The sequence below is a fragment of the Plasmodium relictum genome (genome assembly GCF_900005765.1).
Source record: "Plasmodium relictum strain SGS1 genome assembly, chromosome: 14".
Taxonomy (NCBI): domain Eukaryota; phylum Apicomplexa; class Aconoidasida; order Haemosporida; family Plasmodiidae; genus Plasmodium; species Plasmodium relictum.
The window spans coordinates 2,450,012-2,470,556 of NC_041692.1; the positions used below are offsets into that span (position 1 = coordinate 2,450,012).

Consider the following 20,545-nt stretch of genomic DNA (forward strand, 5'->3'; position numbering starts at 1 on the left):
TACCTTTTTGTAGGAATTATAATATTTAATTAATTTACTATATTTTATTTTTCTTTTTGATGTTTCCTATGAACTATCTTTTCTATAATTCCACCATGCTGATTCTAAATAAACAAAAAAAAAAATATATAATTTTTTTATACTTTCATAATATGGAGAAAATGTGTTTTTGTAATTAAAATTATCCTTAGGAATATAATATTACATAAAATTAATATAAAAATATAATTTTTTTTTTTTTTTTTATACCTATACTATCTTTGTCAGTTTTATCTTCAGAGTCATTTAGAGGTATTAGAGTTGGTGGTATTCCACGAACTGTTAACGGTAAATTTTTAAAAATGTAACTTTTGTTTTTTAAAAATTTGGATTTTTTGCTAGACATTAAGTTTGTAAATGACTGATAAATATTATCATTTAAGTTCTCACAACAAGAAATATCTAAAAATTCTAGTGGGCAAAAAGGAGTTTGTAGGGATTTTATTAGAAAGGATATACCATTATTATCTATAAGACAACCAGACAAATTAAGAAATTTTAATCCTTTGAAACAATTAAAAGAGAAAAAATTATTAGTATTATAAAAATGATCATTTTTATTATATATTAAATTTCTTCTTCTTTCTTGTAAATATAAATTTTTTGATATATCGGTTGCTCTATTAAAGCTAAATATTCCTGTACATGAAAAAAAATTATTTTCTTCTTTATGCCTATTTATTATTAAATTTTTTAGCTCCTTTATTTTATTTATATATTTCTTAGTATGAACTTTTCTTGAATCCAACTCACAGGAACTTTCCGACTTTTTTCTAAATGAACATAGATCTTCTAAATCACTTGAGTTGGCTTCATAATTTCCTGTGTTTTTAAAATAGGAGTCTTCATGGTCATATGAAGAAGAGTATTTTTTTCTGTTGAAATTTTTTGTACTGATGGACTTTTTAATTAATTTAGATTGAGATATTAGAGCATAAGAAATGTAATTACATGATTCATTTGATAAACTGTTACATGCTAAAGATAATTCGCAAATATTTAAATTATTTGAAAGAGTATCACAACAAAATAATTTTATATTAACATCAGTTAAGGAATTATTAGACAAGTTTATTACTTTTAATGTTTTATTATTTTTTAAACATTCATTTAAATAATCAAGATTAGATATGCAATTATTAGATAAATCTATTTCTTTAATATTATTTTCGTTGTTTTTAAGAAAAAGGCAAAAATATTTAAAACTTTCATCATTTATTTTATTATTTGAAAAAGATAATATAGATAAATTTTTTGCTTTATGTAAATGCTTAATTAATTCCAAAAATATATCATTTCCATTTTCTACTTTATTTAAATTGTCACGACTACAACATATATCCGATAAATATAATTCTTTTAAATTTAATTGAGTATCAAATAAAGTTTCAATATATTGAGGAAATAATTCTGTAGTAACACTATTTTCTGATATATCTAATATTTCAATATTTTTACTTTTTTTAAATAAATTAGAAATACCAATATCATTAATTCCTATATTTTTTAGAATTAGTTTACATTTTTTACTATTATTTTCAATAACTGCACCTAATTTTAACATAAATTTAGTACCTAAAAAATTATCTGAAAAATCTATTTCGTATATGTCATTATCTATATATTCTATTTTATCCTTTTGGTTATCATACAACATAAAATTATCAGAAAAAGCATCATCTACCATTTTATTTTTTTTTTCATTTAAAAATAAACTTTCTTTATTACTTAAAATCCGTGAAAAAAATTCTTCAATGATCTGTATAGCCCCTTCATCCCTTATTATATTATTAGATAAATTTAATGATTTTAGGAAAGGGAGATATTTTAAGCATTTTGATAAAATACTGGCACTATCCTTAAGAGAAAAAAAAAAAAAAAAAATAGTAATATATGTACATTTAACATACTGAAATAGATATACACTTTATTAAAGCGCACTACTAATAATATATATGTATAGTTCTCATATTAGATAGAAAAATATTATTTTATTTTTATTATTTTATTTTATTTTATTTTATTTTATTTTATTTTATTTTATTTTTTTTTTTTTTTTGTATTAATGTATTAAATTAATAGAAATATTTATCTAACATTTGTTAAATTATTATTAGATAAGTTTAATGTAACTAAATTTCTACTTCTTAATATACAAGGAATAAGTATAGATATTCCCCAGTCATTAATATTTAAACTACTTAGCTGTATTTCTTTTACTAAATTTAAATTTTGTGTATCATCATTTTTATATCTTCTTTGCTTATCAACATTTAAAGTAGAAACAAAATCGGCTATATCATCTTCATTTATTATTGGATTAGAAGAATAAATAATATTTTCATTTAATTTTATTTTTTGTCTCCTTTTATTACAATTCATGTTCAATTCTTTCCTTTCTTTAAAAATTATAAATTATGAATATATGCATATAAACTTACATACTCTTTTTTTTTTTTTATTGAGATGATATAGAATTATGAAAACAAGAGAAATAAGAAGTTATATAAAAAACCAAATATAGAAGCTGTAAAAATATTGAAGTGGAAATATTTTTTAAAGAAAAAGAAAAAATATATTATTTTTTTTTATAATAAATGCACAACTATTGCAACACCGTGCTTTATTTTTTATGATTTCTTTTAAATTAAGCAATTCTTCATAAATGTAATAATATACTTTATTTAAAACAAGTTTCATATTTAATATTAATAACTTATAATTGGCATTAAAAAAATAAAATAAGATATAAAATTTCTTGAAATAGAAGAAAAAAAATAAATTAAGGAGAAAAAGTCAAAGATAAACTAAAAATGGATAAAAATCCATTTATCAGAAAAAAAAAAAAAAAATAGAATATTTTTAAATAAATTTGCAACAAAAATTGAAAAAAAAAAAAAAAAAAAATTCCATTAAATATGGTATAGGCATTTTAAAAATATAATGTATATGGAATTCTAATACATAAGAAACATCAATATAATTTTTTATTTTGTGTGTAAATCTTAAACTAAAAATATACAATTATTTTATAATAAAAAAAATTAAAATAAATTAAGAAAACATATAAAACACTTTTACTTTTAATATAAAAATAAATAATATAATATTTACTTGAAGAAAGCATACTAAATTTTTTTTCTTTTTATAATAATTTTTATTAATATTTTAAATAAATAATATTAATGCAGAGTTTCCCCATAAAAAACTAATTATTTTAGTATACTTTGAGAATAGTCGGTTTCCGTAACTCAACATATTTTTACTTGTTCTATTTTTTTTCTTTTTTATATCTAATCTTTTAATTTTTCAACCTAATTAGATAAAATAAAGATTATGTCGAAGAACTAACGAAATATCTCATTCCAAAAAAAAAAAAATAAAATAAAATAAAACAAAATAATAATTAAAAAAAAAAATTTTTTATTTTTACCTAAATTAGTATTTATTGCAAAAATTTCATTACATATATAATTGTTAATAAAAGAAGGAAAATATTAAAATACAAAATTTTAGGTGTAGCGAAAAATATAGTTTATTGTTTTTTGAAAAGTTATTAAATATACCTTGTATAAGCATAAATAAATTATATATTTTTTTTTTTTTTTATAATATGAAAAAATTTACAAAATATTAAAATAAAAAAATAATCTAATTTATTAGCTGAGTATTTTTATCATTAAAATTTAAAAGCATATAATTAAAAAAAAAAAAAAGTATAAATAAAAAAATGAATAAATATATATTTATAACTTAAAAATTATAAAATCATAATACAAATAACAAAGGTCTAACCTTTTTAAATATTAAAAAAAAAAAAAAAAAGAAAATAAAGAAAAAACGTAAATGTTTTTATCAAATTACAAATAAAAAAAAAAAGGAAAATGGGTAAAGAAAATAAAGATAAACATATCCTATATAAAATATAAACAAATAAATATTTTATTGTATCTGTAGAAATATTTAAAATAATATATATATATATATATATATATTAATGCAATAAAAAAGGTTTAAAATTATTAATCATATGATCAAATTTAAAAACATTTTAAAACAAATATATAATAATTGCTATTTTTTTTTTTTTTCTGTAGAATAATGGTCAAAACTAGAAAAATACTAAAAATAGTTTATATAATAAAAAAGAAAAATTTATTATATATATAAAGCAAATATTACTTCTCAAAATTTAAAATGGTATCCCTTAAATTATAATTTTTTGAAACAGTTCTATAAAAATTAGACACTGAATCATTTATATTAGAAAAAGATATATTTACATTTGAATTATATTGTTTTGACAAAGTTGAAAACAAAAAATCGGGCTTTTCATTGTAATAGTTATTTTTTGCATTAGGCATATCAGAAAAATCTTCGTTTTTATTATTTCTGTAAATATAGCTATTTTCATTCTTAATAAATTGATTAGCTCTTTCATCATTTCTTGAAGAGGAAATAGATGGCAAGCAGTTGAGTTGACACGCATTAGGATAATATGGTAAAACATTAGAATTAATATTGTTAAAATTACTCGTAGAATCTACATCTAAATTATTATTATTATTTCTGTTATTATTATTATTACTATTATTAGAGGAGGTTATATTATTTTGATTGATAATGTTGTTAAATAAATTGGAAGCACTAGAATTATTTATATTATTTTCATTTGTTCTGTTAATATTACTAAATTTATTTTCATAAAGATTAGAATATTTCACTCTGAAATTATTGTTAGGTGTATTATTATAAAAAGGTATCAAAGAAGTTAAATTTAGGTGATTGTTTGAAGGTTCTACTAAAGCTTTTTGATATAATAATTTATTACATAATTCTTGAGCTGAATGAACTACTTTTGATATTTTTTCTATATTTACTTCTGAATTATCAATAACATAATTTCCTTTTGATGCTTTTATCAATGCCTTTTGCATCCAAGATATATATTTGATTAATTCAATTATCATTGCAATAATTTCATCTCTATTTTTTGATTCAATTTGATTAGTATTATTGGTATTATTACCACCATTGCTATTACAAGAATTATTATTGTTGTTAGAATAACTACTATTTTTTAATAATGAATTTGTATTATTACTAGATTTCGAATTATATGTGCACAAATGTTGTTTATTACTATTAATATTACCATTATTATTATTATTAATATTACTATTATTATTATTATTATTATTATTATTATTATTATTATTATTATTATTATTATTATTAATACTATTATTATTAATATTACTATTATCGTTATTATTAATATTATTATTATTTATATTATTATTATTACTATTATTAGTAGTAGTATTGGTAGTATTAGTATTAATACTATTATTGTTATTATTAATGCTACTATTATCATATGAAGAGTTAATTTTTTTATTATCTGATGATACATCATTATTATTGCTATTATTTTCATTTTTATAATTACTTAATTTTTTTGTATTATTTGTTTTAGCTATCACACTACGAGGCTTTACTCTGCATGTATCACATCTTACTTTCCTTAAAAATCCTTCTATGGAAAATTTGGTTGCTTTTCTTTTTTTATGACAAATTTTACATGTCATTTCAATTTCATCTGCTACCCTCAGAGCTTCCCCTTTTGAAGTGGTAACTGCCACAATAGTTGTTTTTAGCATAATTAATGTATCTGATAAATTGTTTTCATCTCCTGGAAAAAATGCATGAATTTTTTTAATTTCACCCTTTAAATTATATATTTTAAAAACATCTCCAAAAAGCATGTATGAATTTTGAGTAACATAATAATGTTTTGTTTTTACTACTACTGCCCTATAATTAACAAAATAAACAGATTCTAATGAGTTTGGTAAAACAGATGGTAAACATCTTATAGGTAATACTTTTTCCCCTTTTCCCTTTGAATATTTTGCATATTTGTCTTCATCAGATGTTGTTTGTTCATTTTTTAACTTTTTCATTTTCATACATAAAAAAGGATATATACATATACATATATATATACATACATATATATATACAAATAAAGATAGAGAAAAAAAAAAATACAGAAAAATAAAAATAAAAAAAAAAAGAAAAATACATATAATGCTTTTTTTTTTTTTTTTCCTTTTCCTTCTTTTTCTAAAAAATTATTAAGGTAAAAAGGCAAACATTTTTAATTTATCTCTTTTTTTACTTTTCTATTTTTTTTTATTTAATTTATTTTTTTATCTTAAATATATTTTTATTTTTGTATTTTTTGTTATTATTTTTTTAATTTATTATGCAAAATTATTAATACATAAAATTTTGTTTGGCAATATAAATCTTAGTTCTATAAAAAAATGTTTCAATTTTGTATATATACATATATAAATATATAGAATACGTCAAAAAATATTAATTAATAAAATGTAGTGTTCTAATATCATTATAGATATATATATGTTCATATTTTTTTTTTAATTTAAAAAAAAAACTTTTAAATATATTTAAAACTAAGGAAATCAATACACATATATATATATATAAGTATATATAAATTTGTTTTACATATATTTTTGAATATATTCATGTGTATATGCATATATTTTAATATATATTTATTGATGAATTCACATTATTAAATATTTGCATAATACATATTACGGTTCATAATTGAATGCACTTATTTTTCATTTGCATTGAAAATATATTATTATTATTATTATAAAAATATTTATAAATAAAAAATATTAGTAACTGGAAATGCAGAATAAATAAAATTTGTTAATTAAAAAAAAAAATTATAAAAAAAAAATTGTTTTCACTGAAAAATATTATCAGACGAAACAATAAGCAAAACTAAACTTAAAAAATTTTATTTTATAAATGCTAGGTAGATAGATATTTTGTTAATGCATTTATCAAGAAAAGTATATTAAAATTAATATATACATTTCACATTTATGCATGAGAATATACATAAATATACATTTAAACGGATATTTTGAACAGAACTAAAAACTAAGTATATATTTGCTTATATTTAAAAAAAAAATTTTGAAGTTAATTTTTAAAAGCATATGTTATAAATACTTTGAATAACTAAAAGAATTAATAATTGGAAAAATTAAAAAAAAAAAAAAAAACTAAAAACTTAATTTATACATGTATATGTAATATTTTTTTTTTTTGATATCAACCTTTTTTCATGTTCTAACGTATTTTTTTTTTTCTATAATTTATTCAAATAAAAATGTTTTTTTGCATGTATATATATAACATTAAAAAAATATATTTATATATTACATATATATATACACAAATATAGTTGATTATTTGGCTTTAAACTAATTTTGTATTATAAATTTCTACATTTAAAAGACAAAAAACATTTTTATCTTTTATTTTATTTATTTTTCTTTTTTCTTTTTTTGTAAATATATATATATCCTAATATATACTTAAAAAAATAAAAATTATTATTTTATTTGTTTTTTTTCGTTATTCATAAATCTAGTCTATATGAAACCATGTATAACATTCAGGAATACAGTACTTATCAAAACTAAAAAATATTTATCTTAAATTGTGTATTCAAATATAAATGAATACAACTTTTAAGTTGAAAATAAAAAAAAATACGCTGAACATGTACATATATATATATATATATTCATATATTACTATATATATTACATAAAATTTTATATGGTGTATTATTTAAAAAAGATAAATATGAAGAAAAAGAATTAATATAAAAAAAAAAAATTAAAAATATTATATAAACTAAGATATTTTATTTTAACGTATATAAAAAAAAAACTATTAAAAAATAATTTTAAAAAAAAAAAAATTTCCCTTAAAAATTATTAAAGAATGTTTAAAATTTTATTACTTTAAGCATAATAAGCAATATTCTCTACTTATTCAAAATAAAATAATATAGAATAAAATAATTTTTGTGTAATTATTTAAATATTTAAAAAAATAAAAAAAAAGAATAATATTAATTTTTTAATTGATTCATTTTATTCATATTTAGAAATTAATCTATATAAATATTAAATATAATAAATTTGTATATTATTAATATATATATTGAAATAATTTTTAATATTAAAGTATCCATGCATTTTATATATAATATACTTTAAATTTTTTTTCATTGAATATAACCATCTTTTAAATTGTTAAAAATGTTAAACAATTTTATAAAATTTTCAGAGTATGCAAAAATAAAATTAGAACCAAAATAATTATTTATTTTGAAATTTTATAAAAAATAAAATAAAAATAAAAATAAAAAAAAAAAAATAAAATAAAATAAAAAATAAAAAATGAAAAATAAAAAATAAAAAATAAAATTAAATAAAATGAAATAAAATAAGTTCATAAATTGTTCAGAGATGAGTCTAATAAATTAGAACAAAATCACATAAACACCTTAGGAAAAAAAAATGAAAAAAAAAAAATGAAATATATATATATGTATATATATATATTACATATATATACATGTGTATTATTTTTTATGGATAAATAATTCTATATTGTATGTTTTTTTTTTTTAATTAATGTGATACCTTGTTTTCTAATATGATTTTATATATATATATATATATATTACGAAAAAAAAAAAATATATATATATATATTTTACTAGTACTATAAATATTGTAAATTATGAAATACTCTAGATAAAAATTAATTAAAATTAAATATCTAAAATTAAAAAAAAAATACTTATATTTAAAATAAAATACCATAACAGGAAATATGTTCATATACTTAATATAAAAATCTTTTTATATGCCAATTGTTATATATAAGAATACTGATAAAATTATTATAAAATTATATATATAAAATTAGTAAAGTAACAAATAATTATATATATATTTTATATATTTTTTATAGTGAAAATTTAATATTTTATAAAATATTATTTGCAAAACATTTAGAATAATGTTTATGGGTACTGGCATAACACATTAATCTATTAGAATTTTCGAATTTATGTAATTTTTTGTTTTATATGCATTTATGTAAATGTATTTTAATGCCTGGTTTTATGTTTTTAATGAATGTATTTTTTGTGTTTTCTAATTTGCTTTATTTTTTTTAATTAAAAAATGAATTTTTCTATTTTTTTTTTTTTTATTTAATATAGCTTTACATTTTTCTAATTAAAATATGTCTCTTTTTAACTCAAATGTATATCTTTTATTATTGAACAATTGTATATGAAACATTCATTTATGAATAAAAAAGATCATTTCTCTGTTCTAATTTCTTCTTTATATAAAATGTCTCATAATATTTCATTTAATCGATACAAGTAGATGCATCAAAATTATATATATATATATATATATATATATATATATATATTAAAGCTATTCCTATTTTTTTTTATATATTTTATAGTTTGAGCTTCATAAATTTATACATTTTATTAAATTTGTGTATTTATAAAAATAGATGCATGCAATTATATAAAATATTTTTTATTTCGACACTGTTTTAATATAATTATTTTTATATAAAATAAATATTCTTTATAAAACAATGAAAAAAATAACATTTAAAATATTATTCAAAAAATTCTCTTTTTTTATTTTTCATTGTGTATACTATTTATTATTTTTAAAAGCTAATAATTAATGAATAACATTTGAATTTTTATGTGAAATATGAAGATTGTATAGTGGCAAAAGGAGATATATTAAAATTTTTAAAATAAAAAAAATACCAAATTGTCATTATTTTATCACTTTAAAAAGAAATTTGAAGAAAAAATTTTAAATTAAGTGGAAATTAATTTACCGTTTAATTTTTTTTAATGTAGTAAATGGTTAAAATTAATGATAAAAAAAAAAAAGCTCACTAAAAAAAATTTTATTATTTAATTTTTATATGCACTGAAAAAATTTAAATGTTTATATTATATTTTAAATGTAGCAATTTTTTTCAATAATTTTTTTTTTTTTAGCTGCATTTATGCTAAGTTTATGCTAAAAATCATATGTGAATTACATATATATATTATTTTTAACAAAAATTTTTTAATTTTAAAAAAAATGAATATCTCCCCATCTCCTTTTTCATTTATCTTTTAATTAATATGCACTAAGGTGTTATTTTTAATTCTTTAGTTTGTTAAAGATAAGAATTTTTAAAAAAATCATATTTTTTTTATTTTTAGTAATTGCTATAATTATAGAAAAGTGTATTTTTCTTTCTTAATTATTAAATATATATATATAATATAGACTTTTTTTTATCATCAATTATTATAATTCAAAATTTTTTAATGCTTTTCTGTAAATACAATGCCCTTTTATCATTTGTCTATAAGGAAATATAAAAAAAATATGAATTATATAAAAGAAAAAGAGGAAAAAAAGTTTTCTATTATTTTATTATTTAGTAAATTCTTCTTTTTAATTAACTATGCTTATTAATAATTTTATGAATAATCCCCCTTTTTTATCAAGTGAAATTCAACTTAAAATTCACATAAAGAAAAAAACAATGCTAGATAAGGTATCCATTAAATATTTTTATATTTATAGCTTTGGTCAATTTTATTTATTTTATTTTTTATTTTTTACTCTTCATATTTTTTTCAATTATTTTTAATAAAATTAAAATTTTGTTAGTACTAATGCGTATCATTAATATTTAAGGTGTCAGAACAATCGTTAAAAAAATTTTAATATTATAATAGACAGCACAAAAGTGTATAAATGAAATGAATATATAAATGCTTCATCTGTGCTAGTAAGGAAATTTTTAAATAATTTTAAAATTACAATAATTTTAGATGGATTCAATAAAATATTTTTTTTAAAATAAAAAAGAAAAAAAAAATACACCATATATGTAAAATATGTAATTAAAATTTTTAGTTATTTGTTTGTATATAATAAGCATTATCTTCTACAATAATTATTTGAATTCCTATTATTTTTTATATGATTGTGAATATTTGAAAATACTTTGTTCTGAGGAATTTCATTAATTGGAGGTGGAATATATGAAGGAATATTGACAAAGTTTTGAGGCATTGTGTAATTTAAATTGTCATTTTTTAAATTACGATTATCCACCCTTAATTTTTTGTTAACAATGTTTTTATCATTCATATGAGATAAGGCATTTTGTGAATTCTGATACGTATCAATATTTTTTCTTATATTATTATTGAAAACTTCTCTTCTTTTGTTACTGTTATCTTTACTACTATTCATTAAATTTGAATTTCTTGCCGATAATGAAATCACACTAAAGTAATGAAAAAAAAATCACGTTAAATATATCTTTTTTTTTTTTTTTTTTTTTTTTAAAAAAGACTAATGAGAATACATGTATAAAAATAATGTATTTTATAAATTTTTCAAGAATCATAAAAATATTTTTGTGAATTATTTTGATATATGAAGAATCAATGCTTAAATATCATTTTAAATTAATTAAATTTTTTTTTATTTTATCTATCTTTTTTGTCTTTTCATAATTTATTCACAATATTATCAAAAGTACTTTTTTATTAGCATTTTTCTTTAAATTTTTTTACTAATTAAAATTGTATATATATAATAATAATAATACATAAATAATATTTACATGAATATGTATTTGTTTTTAATAAATTACTTATTGGGGTCTTGAGAAGAAACAATTTTGCTATTGAAACTATTTTCTTTTATGTATGGCTTCGAAGACATATTAACATGATTTTGGACAACGGGAAATATGCCTAAAAAAAAAAATATACATTCATTTATACAGAAATTTTCATTTTACTAAATATATATATATTGTGAAGAGGTTATAATTTTATTTTTATGATTTCTACATATAAAAAACTTATTAAAGTATAAAAATATTATTTTAGTTATGTTTCGCATAGTAGGAATATAATTTATTTTATTAATTTATACAAATATGTATTTCAATTTTTTTTTTTTTTTTTGTTTCAATAAATTTCACATGATATAAAAAATAAAAATATTTTATAATATACTTGAGTTATATATATTTTTAGAAACAGGCATATAAGAAGTATTGGAATTCATTTGAATAGAATTAGATGTATTAAAAGGATTCATTGTTATATTATTATCTACATTAACGAATGATGCTACAAAAATTTAAAACGAAAAACAAAAAAAATATATATATGTATAAATATAAATAGAAATAAATAAATAAATAAATAAATAAATAAAAATATATATATATAAATATATTTAAGATACTGTTTGTTCTAGAAGAATTTGATTTATTTTCTTGATTTTTTATTTCAATTTCTTCCTTTCTTTCATTTACTATGGTTTTTCTGTAAAGAAATAGATACAAAAATTTTAACTTTTTATGAAATTATATTTATTTATTAATAAATATTAAAGAAAATTTACATAAATGTTCATATATAAATAAGAATTAGTGCCGATAAACATATAAAATTTAGAAAAAAAAAAAAAAAAAAGTTACTTATTTCTTTCCATCATTGTTATTAAACTGTTTATTGATATGACAATATCTTTCCATCCCTGGTTTTGAGCAAAATTCTGTAACTTCTGTAAATTTGTTTTTATTGAATTTTTAATTTTCGTTGAATATGGAAAGCAGTTAAGAAAACGAAATAAAAAAATGACAACTGATTTAGAATTAATCCATGATTTTTCAAAATTATTGTTTTCAAAAAGTAATGAAACAATAACTTTTTCCCATTTAAATGCTTTATCTACTATGCATGAATGTTTAATTGTATCTTTTGACTGAAAATTTAGTGTGCTACTAAAACAAGGATTTTTATCTGATACACTTGTAAAATATTTAATATCATCACATAATAAGTATATATAAGAAAAAAAATCATTAAAAAAAATTCCTATATTTAATGCTTCTTTTTCTGTACATGCATTAATAAGTGGCATTAACATTTTTGTAAAAACATATATTAAAACACATAAATTAAATAAAGGAGTATGGAGTTCTAGTAACATTTGAATAAATTTTGAACAGAATAATGCGTCTTTTTCACTATTTAATATTCTCGGCGCTACAAGACATTTAATAAAAGCAACAAAAGTGTTTAAACCTATTTCTTGAGGATTTACCCAATGTTCTACGATATGAGATAAGAATTTTTTAATCTTTTTTGTGTGAATTATATGATAATCATATTCATTTTTTATATTTGATCTTTTTAAACGCAACTTTTTTATTTTTTTATAAACCCATTTATATTCCTCATTTTTTTTATTTTCTTCAGAAAAATTTTCTAATTTTTTTATATGTGTATCATATATTTCTAAAACTTTTAAATACTGTTTATGGGGGACATATATATCTGTTATACTTAATCTCCAGTAAGTTAAGTAAAAATCAATATTTATTCCATTTAAATTTTCTATATTTAAATATTTTTCAATAATAGGCATTAACAATTTCTTCCATTTGTATTCATTACAATAGTTAAAGCTAGAATCGTATTCATTCTTTTTCATAGTTTCATTGTTATTATTTTTACTTATTTCATTATGTTGATTGTCCATCTTACTATCATCTATGTTATTATTTTCCTTATCATCAAAGCAATTTTCACTTTTTTTCTCTTTTAAAATTTCATCTTTTTTTTCTTCTTTTAAAATTTCACTTTTTTTTTCTTCTTTTATAGCTCCACTCTTTTTCTCATCTTTTAAGGTTCCTTGTGCTATTTTATTTAAATTTGTTTTTTCTTCTGCTTTGGTATCCTTTAAAACATTCGCAGTATTGCATACTGAAATTTTATTATCCTTATCACAAGTACTATTCATTTTTACTTCCGTTTTTTTTTTATAGTAATCTACATTTTTCATTTTTTCATCATTTATACTTAACTTGTTTGTTTTTCCAAATATATTATCAGATTCTTTTTTTTTTTCCTCATCATTAAAAAAAGGAAACGCAAATCTTATTATTTGAAACGACTGAGAAATATCAAAGAACTCAAAAATTTCCGAAATATTAGGAATAAAAGATAAGTATAAAATGGGATCGCAATTATTTTGAAGAAAATCAATAAACTGTAATAATACGCCATGTATTTTGTCTACCAATGAAGATAAATTTCTTAAATTATTGGTATTACTGTCAAATAAATATTCAACTTTTAATTTTGATAATATAAAAAAAATCAAATAAATTATATTTGGATTTATTAAAGTCTCGGTTGCATTCTTAATGCATAGTTTTTTTAATTTATCATCCTCTAATTCTGCTTCTTCTAAATGCTCATAATCTAAATTACTTATATTTAAATTTAAATTGGTCTCTAAAATCATAATTTCTTCTTTTAATAGTTTAAATCCACATTGTGCATTCAACTGATCTTCATTTAGTTCTTGCACATTTACGCATGCACTAGTCCCTCCATATATTTCTATCAATTTTTGAATATAATCTAAATCAAATATATAGCCACTCATAACATCAGGATATTTTTTATTCAATGCTTTTAAAATTAGGAATTTTAATTCACTTGCGTCCTTATTTATTTTATTTTTATTTTCACCATTATTTAACATGTCATTGTCAATGTTATTATACGTATCGCCATATAAATTATCTGTTGAGTTATTTATAACAAATTCGTTACTATTATCTATTATATTTGCAGTATCTTCTCTAATATTTTTTGTATTATCTTCCAATTCTTCTTTTTTAGAATTTTCTTCTACCTCATTTTTATTATTCTCTTGTTCATCTTTATTGAGGTTTTCTATTATTTCATCACTATCATCATTTTCTTGCTTTTTTTTAATATTTTTTTTTTTTTCATATTTACTTATTCCTAATTCTTCTTTTTTGGCATTTCCATTGTTCTTAGTGATGTCGAAATTAGACGCATTGCTTTCATTTAATTTGTGATATAAATTAGATTTTTCTAAGTTTTCGATTTTAACTTTTTTTAATCTTGTATTTACAAAATTATTATTCCTTAGAAAAAGTTCGTCACTTGTATGAAATTCAGAAAATATTCTTTTTATAATTGAAATAATAAGAGGATAAAAATCAGCATATGGATGTTTTGATAAAAACTTTGCACTTACTAATGAAAGATTTATAAGTTTTTTCGGTTTAAAAATAGAATCTTCAAACAGATCTAAATTGTTATTACTATACTGTTTGCTTAATTGATAACTGTGAACATTTAATAATTGCTGTCTCTCAATAATTTTAAATAGAAATATATCACTAGAAAAACTATGTATGTTTTTTATTGATTCTGATAATGTTATAATCATATTATTATCAAATAGCTCACACTGTTGCAAAATAATATCAGCTGCAACAAAAGGGTTTAAATTAATTAATTTAGTAAATTGCATTAACATATTTTGAACATTAGTATTGTATCTGTCTTTTAATATATCAGAGGTTATTCTTTTAATTATTTTTCTCAACTTATTTCTAGTTATTTCAAAATTAATATTTGACAATAATGCTACTGAATAACAATTTTTAGTTATATATTTAGAAATATTTGAATCAGAAAAGCTATTATTTATTTCATTTTTTAATGAATTAATATTTCCATTAGATGTCTTATTATTTATCGAATTCAATTTATTTTCATCTATTGCATTTTCTAATTTTTTATTGTATTCATTTATATTTTTTAATTTTGAAATATCCTTTTTATATTTTTCTAATTTATTAAAAAATTTGAGATATATGTTATATCTTTTTGAAACAGGTATTAAACTTAATATGTTCCATATGTCCTCGTTTATATTTTTACTTTCTTCAACATCATTAACTAGACAAAAAAAAAAAAATTTGATAAATATGCTATTAAAATTTTTATGAAATTTATTTGAATTAATTATCAACTTTTTTACATAAACAAACAAAATGTTTAATATTTTTCTTATTAAGGCTTTATATATATAACCGAAATAGCCTAAATATTTTAAAAAAATTAACATTTTTTCAAAAAAATCATCAATTGTTTTTATTTTCTTTATGTAACTATTTTTTTCTTTGTTTGAAATAAAATAATTTAAAAATGTATCAAAATTTAAATGGATATTCTTCAAATTTTCATTATTTGTAGAATTATTCAATATATTATTATTATTTTTCTTTTCTTTTCTATCTTTTCTTTTCTTTGTTTTATTTAAAAAAGAATTTTCAATAGATGATAAATTGTCATTGTTTTTAATCAATGATGAAGCATTAGATGATGATAATGAATTATCAGATAATGGACTACTGGAATATAATGAAGAACAATTTAGAGAATCTTTATTAGAAACAATAAAATTTAATTTTTTAAAAATAATAAAACTTTTTATGTTGGCATAATTCCTCGGCTCCTTTTTATTTTTTTCATCTTTCATTAAGCTAATGCTATATAATTTAAAAAGTTGTTTAATTTTTCTTTTTTTAATCTCAATTTTTTTTTCATTTTTAAATAAATTTTGAAGAAATTTTTTGTTTCTTTTTATAACTTTAATGCATTCATAACTACATAATTTATCAGCATCTAAATCAATATTACAAAATAAACAGGTACTACTGGAATTCCCTTTACATAGTGATCTAACTTTTTTATTTTTTATGTTATTATCATTAAAATAACACTTTTCTGCATCTCTTACTTCCTGTTCATTTTTTATTTGAACTACTTTTTTATTTTCTTCTTTATTTTTCAAATAATTTTCATCATATCCTGCATAACTACTTCCATTTCTTGATATATTATTTTTTTCATCTTTACACGAAGCATTTTTCTCCTCAATACGGGAAGAAGAATATATATCGTTATATTTATTATTATCTTTGCTGTTATCTAAGTATACCTTTTCAAATGAAGAAATACTATAATTTATCAGCTTTGATAAAGAAGAGCTAACATAATAATTTAAAAAAGGATTACACTTATAAGTAGCCATATGATTTGAAATTTTGTTTATGATATTCCATGCATTTAAATCAATTAATGAAGACAAAAATAAAAATTTGGGATTTTTCATAAAAAATATTCTACTTAAAATAAAGAAATAACTATCTTCTTCTAAAAATAAATAATTGTATGAATTTATATAGGATAAATATTTTGAATTATTTATTTCTGTCCTTAATTTAATTTCCCTTTCAACAAAATGTTTGATAAAATTTTCTTTGTTATTAGATTTATTATTTAACATATCGAATAAATAAATTTCTATTGCATCCTTATTATTTAATTCAACATTTTGTTCATATTTCTTTTTTAATTCATAATTTTTTGTGTTTAATAAATAATTCACAACACAATCATAAATAAAGAGAGGATTGCTTTCTTCCAAAATTTTCGTTATACTTTTAGTATTACTTGAGTCATTTTGTGTACTATTATTACTATTGTTATTATTATTATTATTATTATTATTATTATTATTATTATTATTATTATTATAACAATTATCATTATTATTATTATTATTATTACTTATATTATTATTACTAATATTGTTATTATTATCAAAGTTATTATTATAGTTATTACTATTATTATTATTAATAATATTATTATTATGACTATTACTATTATTATTAGTAGTATTATTATAACTATTACTATTATTATTAGTACTAGTATTATAACTATTACTATTATTAGTAGTAGTAGTAGCAGTAGCAGTAGCAGTAGTATTAATATTATTATTATCATTATTGTAGCTATTACTATTATTATCATTATTATGATTACTTACATAAGTATTTGTACTACTAGTATTACTATAATTATTTTCCGAATCATTTGTTCTAGTTTTATCATTATTTTTATTTTTAGAATATTTATTCACTTTTTCATATAAATTATATATTTCATTTATATTAAATGGAATATAATAATAAAAAAAAGAAGATAATTTATTCGAATGAGAATTTTCGTAGTCATTGTAAAACTTTTTATATAATTCTTCGAAAGCATTTTTTAATAATAAATCATTTGGTAATATATGTGCATAAAAAACATTTATATTTAATAAATCATTTAATATTAATATAGAACACATCTTAAAATAATTAACACTAAAAAAATTGTTAGCATTAAAAAGAAATTTAGAATAATAATTATTATCTATATCTTCACTTTTACTCATCAATTTTAATTTAAGTAATTCTTCTTTTTCAATTTCTCTCATATAGCTATTTCTTATTTTTAATTCTAAAACTATTATATCTGTTATAGTTTCTTTAGAATATAAATAAAATAAAGGAAGTAGCTGCTTTTCACTATTTACATTTTGTTCATAATAAAATAAAAGTATTGATAAAATTCTACGTGGGCATAAATTGTGTAATCCTGATATAGTAAATATATTTTTTTTTAATTTTAATAAATCATTACAATAATAACAGTTCAAATGCCTTTTCCATTTTTTTTTATTTCTTTTAATATATTTAGTATATTCTTCTTCACTATCTGATTTATATTTCTTCTCATTTTTAATAAGAAAATTCTCTTTATCTTTATTTTCCTTATCTTTATAGTTACCATGTTTATTTATATCTATATTTCTTATTGATTCACTATTATCTATTTTCCTATTACAATGTTTAACAATATTATTGTTAACTGACGTAATATTATTAATAGAAATTTGTTCGCTATTTTTTTTAACTTCATTTTTTTTTGTTATTTTAGATGATGATGACGTCTTATTGATTAAGTTAATATCTTCTTCCTCATATTTCAACTTAATTAATTTTTTTTTTCTTTTTCTTATTTTTTTAGAGTTAAATTTTTTATTTTTATATTTTAAATACAAATTTGATATTATATTTTTTTCGTTACTTCCATTTTTATTAATCTCATTTTTATTATTATTAGAAAAAAAATTTTCTAGTAAAAAAATAATTTTTGAATATCCAGTTATATTTTCTCTCATTAAATTATAAACTGAAATGCTATATATATTCTTTGTTTTCATTTTTGTAACTAATTTATTTAGTTCTTTATTGAATAAATTTAGTTTATCAAAGTTTTTACATTCAATATATGTAGCCGCTTCTTTATAAGTTATAACTTTATTTTTTTCTAAAGAAATGATACACCTTACTATAATATCTTTATATTTAATATATAACTCCTTATCGTGTTCTTTTATATAATCTATTATTTCTATTAAATAATGTAAACTGTTTAAGATCATTTCTTTAAAGGGAGCATTTAAATTGTTTTTTAGTAATTCTTCTTTATTCTTTATATTTTCTTGCTCATTTACATTAATATGTTCAAAAAATTGTTCACTTCCTATAATACTTATTAATTTCTCATAAATATCATGATGAACACTCATTAATTCATCGACAATAAAACTTATTCCACTATCAACTGATATAATTCCTTTTACAATACACAAAAAGAAATCAAAATAAAACAAAGATAGATCACTTTTTAATTTATTAAAATAATCTTTTGTTAAAAGAAAATGATAAATATATGGTTCTGTTTCTATTTTTTTTAGATTTCTTTTAATTGATTCTAAATATATTTTTCTGCATATATTTATATAATTTTTATTTTTAATTTCATCAAAAAAATTGGTAAACATACTTTTCATATCACAATGTTCTTTTAGTGGAATTTCAAATAAAAAATCTTTTTGATTTAAAAATTTTAAATCATCATCAAATTTTATATATTCATCTAAGGAATTCATATTTTCATTGGTTCCTGTTTCATTTATCAAATCTCCTTTTTTCTTTTTTTTTATCTCCTCATTCTCATCATGAAAATGCTCACTTCTTTTTCTTTTATTACTTTTTTCATTATTCTCGTTGTACGAACAATTTATATCATCTGCACCAACAGTCTTGCTAACTAAATGATCCACATCATTTTTATTAATTAATTCTTCCAATTTATTATTTTTAATATCATAATTTATACTATTATTACTATTTAATTTATGTGTATTATTTTCAACTACAAATTCTATATCATTTTTATTAATATTTATATATTTACTTTTTATGTTTTCAAATAAACTCAATAACTTATTTTGATACTTTACTTTTATATTTGAAAAATTATTTACAATTTCATTTTCTTTGAATTCATTTAAAAGTAAAATTCTATAGTTAAATAAGTCAAATTCATCCATTTAAAAAAAAAAAAATAAATAAATAAAAACACAAATGAATAAAAAATGAAAAATTTTAAATAAAAAGATAAAATAAAAAAAAAATAAACACAAAAAATAATAGAATATATATATATATTATAATAACATGTTGTAAATAACGCATGATTAAAATTTTATGAAACTATTAAAAATTCAAAAATAAGAAACATATATATATATATATATATATATATTTAAAAAAAATTTATTTATGCTAAAAAAAAAAAAAAGAAAAATATAGTTTTATGCAAACATATTAAAAGAATATAATTGTTAAAAAATATATATACATATATATATATATATATATATAGTTAAACAAGATTCAAATTATAAAATAAAATTCTAAAAAAATAAAA

At 17.7% G+C, this 20,545-nt stretch overlaps 3 protein-coding genes across 3 annotated transcripts; all 3 read right to left on the bottom strand.

The window, feature by feature from the left end:
• Window positions 1-44: 44 nt before the first annotated feature.
• Window positions 45-2,421, bottom strand: LRR12 (leucine-rich repeat protein; the record flags this gene model as incomplete). Its single annotated transcript, XM_028679752.1, has 3 exons — window positions 45-82; window positions 250-1,897; window positions 2,137-2,421. 3 exons carry the CDS (start codon window positions 2,419-2,421, stop codon window positions 45-47), a joined length of 1,971 nt encoding a protein of 656 aa, XP_028535434.1.
• Window positions 2,422-4,217: 1,796 nt separating this feature from the next.
• PRELSG_1465000 (conserved Plasmodium protein, unknown function) lies at window positions 4,218-6,011 on the bottom strand (the record flags this gene model as incomplete). The annotated part of the gene is made up of 1 exon (XM_028679753.1): window positions 4,218-6,011. One exon carries the CDS (start codon window positions 6,009-6,011, stop codon window positions 4,218-4,220), a length of 1,794 nt encoding a protein of 597 aa, XP_028535435.1.
• A 4,935-nt stretch (window positions 6,012-10,946) lies between these two features.
• Window positions 10,947-20,165, bottom strand: THO2 (THO complex subunit 2, putative; the record flags this gene model as incomplete). Its single annotated transcript, XM_028679754.1, has 5 exons — window positions 10,947-11,298; window positions 11,671-11,773; window positions 12,041-12,157; window positions 12,276-12,355; window positions 12,511-20,165. 5 exons carry the CDS (start codon window positions 20,163-20,165, stop codon window positions 10,947-10,949), a joined length of 8,307 nt encoding a protein of 2,768 aa, XP_028535436.1.
• Between the last annotated feature and the right edge of the window lie 380 nt (window positions 20,166-20,545).